Source organism: Pteropus vampyrus, unplaced genomic scaffold, assembly GCF_000151845.1.
Source record: "Pteropus vampyrus isolate Shadow unplaced genomic scaffold, Pvam_2.0 Scaffold1, whole genome shotgun sequence".
Classification (NCBI taxonomy): Eukaryota; Metazoa; Chordata; class Mammalia; order Chiroptera; family Pteropodidae; genus Pteropus; species Pteropus vampyrus.
In genome coordinates, this window is record NW_011888782.1 from 21,112,393 (window position 1) to 21,116,844 (window position 4,452).

Genomic DNA, 4,452 nt, shown 5'->3' on the forward strand with positions numbered 1-4,452 from the left:
GTATCTTGGGAAGAATTTGAGTTCAATCCAGGACCTGCCATGGGGTGCTCTCTGCCCCCTGGTGTCTGTGAGAGTGGGCATTGCTGGGGTGGACAGCCTGAAGCCCATTCTGAGGCTTTGAGGGGACAGCCGTGTCCACCGCCAACCGCCCCCACTCCCGAGCTCTGGGACAGGTATTCTGGTGACAGGCACATTCGAGGGGCCTTCCTATGGATTGCCACGGCTCCCAGGTGGCTGGAAAGTCCCTCCAGCCTTGGCGTTTAACCTGATTTTCACCTGAAATGACCGATATAGTTTTCAGGGCCCGGAGGACTCGGAAGGTGCGTAAAGCTGAGACATTGCCCAGGTCCACAAATTCAGTTGTGTATCTGTAACAGGGGAAATTCACACACGAGACAGTGACAACACGCCAGGAGGAGACATACGGTAGGTTGGGGTTGGGGGGAGACAGAGAGAGAGTCACTTGTAGCTGAGATCTGATAGGTAAACCTGGGCATCTTACCTGGGATAACCGAAATAGTTTTTAGAGCTCTCAGGACTCTGAAAGTTCGAAGAGCCGACAAATTGCCTAGTTTTATATTTTCTGATACATACCTGCAGAATCAAACCACAGTTATTGGGAATTACAAAGCAGTACCACGTATGCCCACCCGACCAGCCCTCTCCCTTCTTCCCCTCCCACAGGGAGGGCTGTGGGTGGCCCTGCGCCTCCCCAAGGTTTTCTTCCTGATCTCAACCCCCTTGACATGGGGACCTCAGTGAGGGTGCCTGAAGGATGTCCACACAGCAAGCCTCCACGTAGCTTTCTCGGTGCTTGTCCCGTGAACCAGCAGCAGGAGGCAAATGCTCTGCTACGTTCTCCATGACGCTGGGGAGCAAGACATGAAAACACGTAGTGGGGTCTGAGGCTGGAAACACAGTCAGGTGAAGAGGGACAGGGTTTTCCAGGAGGCGCTGGCCAGGTGATGGAGGAAGCGGGGGTCTCTGGTCCTAGGTGTGCTCTGCATCTGCAGTCTGTGATCGGCTCGTGCCTGGCCGCTTGGATCCACGGGACCCCTGAAGCCCTGGTTGAGACCACTGTGGAGGTGTGGCTGGGTCTCTGAGGGCTGCCCACCTTCTCCTTTCAACCACGAATCTCTGTGTGAGGACTGGCTCAGGAGTCCCTGAAGTCAAGAGGTGGAGGTGACCGGTCTACTCAAGGGGAGATGCCGAGTTCCCAAGGTGATGCTTTCGAAGGTGAGAAGGGAGGTGGTCCGAATATTCGGCTCTTTGACTAACAGGCAGTGGCCAACACAAGGAGAGAACAAAGCAGGATGTGGGGTCCTAGGGAGATTCCAGCCCCTTCCCCATGAGTCCACCTCATCTTACCCCAAGACCCTCAGCGTCCCCCAGGGATGATCCTGGGTCTCCACAGGAAGAGTGACCTCTGGAAGTGAGCAGCCTTTGGGGTCTGCTTGGGCCTGAGTGACAATCAGCAGAGTTGAGTGGCTGTGGGGCTCCCACCTACAACTCGGATAGCTGTCCATCTGTGGCCTCCACAGGCACAGGAGGAAGAAGTCATCTCTGGGAGGCAGGGACCTGCCCAAGCGGAGTACAAAAACACATGTAGATGGGCCACATGACCCTGATGTCTAAGAGATGAAGGGACATTGTGTGACCAGGGCCATCGGGACTATGGCAAGTGACTTGTGATATTTAACCAAAGGCTTTGCATCCAAGGTGTCTGACATTTAACCGAAGGTGTCTGATGTTTAATCAAGCGTGTCTGACTTGGTGCCTGAGTGATGTCACCCAGGATGTCAGCCCAGCAACACTGGGCAAGTGCCAACGGTGGGCTGACAGTGCAGCCGGACTCACTCTGTCAATCAGTCTGGACCTCCAGGCCCCTCCATTCTACTCGGAGCTTCCGAATCTGCCCTCGGGCTGTGGATCTCTACAGAGAAGGGTTTGGCAGGCTGTGTCAAGGGACTCGATGTCCCGGCGTCAGCAGGGTCCAGCTCGAACTGACACTGGACTGACACCAGCTTACTCTGTGTCCCCTCATGGGCCCTTCCATCTTCATGAGGCCCTGTGGACCACGCTTGCTCCCTCCTAACTCAGAGATGGGATGCTGGCACAGCTTTCCCCTGGTTACGCCACAGATCCTCTCTGGTATGATTGCCATTCCATCCACATTTGTAAGCTCACTTCAGCTTACAAATCTTCCTCTAGTGCAACAATCAGACACAGCCCCTTCTTCCAGGGCAGAGCAGAAGTCACCTCCCTTGTTCTGGACCTATACATCTATTAATTTGATCCAAGCTCTCTCCCGACTTTTGATGGTTATTTCTTTCTCTTTGACAGTTCAGACCTTCAGGCCTCTGTCTTAGTCTTCTCCTGGACGTGGACTCTCTCTGTCCAGACGTGGTGCCTCCATGAGATTGTCAGGTTGATTCTAGAACACTGCCAATGTGGCCACTACATGGAAGCCATGGTTTTTACTTGCTGGTGGCTCTTGGGTGTCGTTTTCTGCTGCTGGTCGAATAGGTGTGGCCTGGGAAAATACCTTTTCTTGCTCAGGACACTGGTTTCAAGGCTCTCTCTTCCGGTTACAAGGAGGGAAGAGAGCACTGTGCAGATCAGAGAGGGAACCAGCTGTCCTTGCTTTTCCTGTTCTGTCTCTTACAGACCTTGTCCATCCCCTGGTGTCCAGTGAAGTGGATTCTGCCTGTCTTTGCCTGTCCCAGTGTAGAACCTCAGGGTTCCCAGCACAGACAGTGCTTGCTCTCCATTCATCACGTGACCCCTCAGCAGCTGGTTCTGAGCACAGAGAAGCCGAGATCTGCAGATCCCAAAGTGTGTGTGCTCCCATAGACTTGCACAGCTAGCCAAGTGGCTGAGAACAGGAGAGGGGCTGGTAGTTGTGTGTTTGTGAGGTCGGGATACGTGTGGGAGAGTAATTCTAAGGAGGAGAAAGCATTGAAGGTGGGGCACAGGGCTGGGTGAGGGCATGGTGTGTCAGTGACCATGTCTGTGAAAGAAGGCTGTTGACTCTTTTATTAGACCCAGAGCCTGGGGCCTGGCTGCGTCCCATGTTGGGGCCATAGACCTCAGCGAGGCCTCTCTTGGGGCCCTGGAGTGTGGCCAGGCAGAAGAGACCTGTATCTGGCAAAGGGCCAGCTTCAGCGGTGGTGGGTGGGGGTTAGGGGTTTAGAACTCTGTCCCTCAGGCTGGCAAAATGCTTCCCCAAGCCATTACACTCTTTCTGCCATGGCCAAGCTCCTGGGCAGGGGCAGATGGCTGGGGTGGGACTGTGGGCCCTGACATAGAAAGAGCAGTGGGTGATGGGTGAGAATTCCACCCCATTACACCAGGCTTGGGGCAGAGGGGGCCCTTTTGGAGGCTAAGGAACCCCAAGAAAGGGCAGGTCCTAGGCTTCTTCCTGCTCCACTCCTGTTTTGCTATGTGGCCCTCCCATTCAATGCAGATGGCCCCTCCTGGGCTGCCAGGCAGAGGGTACAGCCAGGCACAGCTACAGCGGTGATTGCTACCCTCTCCTCTCTTCTCCCCCATTCCCCTCCAGGTTTGGTTTCCATAACAACCCCAGAAGGTGGGAGGCTGTGCTAACTAGCAGGTAATGCCCAACTGAGAGGGGGCCACAGGAAAAGCTCTGGCTGGAGGGCTGTTGGCTGAGCTTGTTGGGTTTCCTGGCACCCCCTCCAATCCACCCACAACCTGTAAATCAAGTGGGGGTGGAGGATCAGTTTGAAACCTGTCCAGAAACATCAGACTTGAGGTGCCTCTCATGGTTATGAGCTAGAAGAATAAGTTTCAGACCCAGAATTGCTGCTGATTCATTCTGTAACTTTGGTCAAGTGCAGGCTCTCTCTGAGCCTCAGTGTCTCCATCTACAGAATGGAGGTGGGATGGGGAGTTTCATGCAATAGAACTTTTCTGCCACTTAAGACTCCTTGGATTATCTTAGGAGCCCCACATTATTGAACCATTTTGGCTAGAACAAAATGCACTTCACTGTATTACCGTGGCAGTAACTAGTTGTTTTCATAAGGCAGAATCACATCAATCAAAACTGCTGGGCCGATCTAGCCCAGGGCGCAAAGCTGCCATTCCAATAGGTCCATGCGGCCCTAGGCTAAGTAAGCGTGCCACCTGTGAGATGCTTGCAAATGTGGAAATAGTCTGGTGGCCTCTGAGACCCTGTTCTACTTTGTCACCTCTGGTTCTGATACAGAGTGAAGGCAGGCAGGTCTTGGTCAGGAGGGCACACCTGCTCTGTGATTTTAAGAGGAAGAAACAGTTCCCCTTGGGGTCCCACGGGCATAGAGGACAGGAACTCTCTCCTGAGACAGGATAGGAGAACTTGCTAAAGGCCTGAGGTCACACAGAGCACCTTCCAGAGTCATGAGCTGAAGACAGGCCACAGCCTGGCTCTTGCCATAACACAAGAGGCTC

At 53.9% G+C, this 4,452-nt stretch overlaps 1 protein-coding gene across 1 annotated transcript in view; it reads right to left on the reverse strand.

The window, feature by feature from the left end:
- SCN5A (sodium voltage-gated channel alpha subunit 5) overlaps nucleotides 1-4,452 on the reverse strand; it is an 80,217-nt gene that overhangs the window by 59,101 nt on the left and 16,664 nt on the right. The window contains exon 5 of the mRNA XM_011355161.1: nucleotides 503-594. Coding sequence (XP_011353463.1) covers nucleotides 503-594 — 92 coding nt within the window. The remainder of the gene's footprint in view (nucleotides 1-502; nucleotides 595-4,452) is intronic.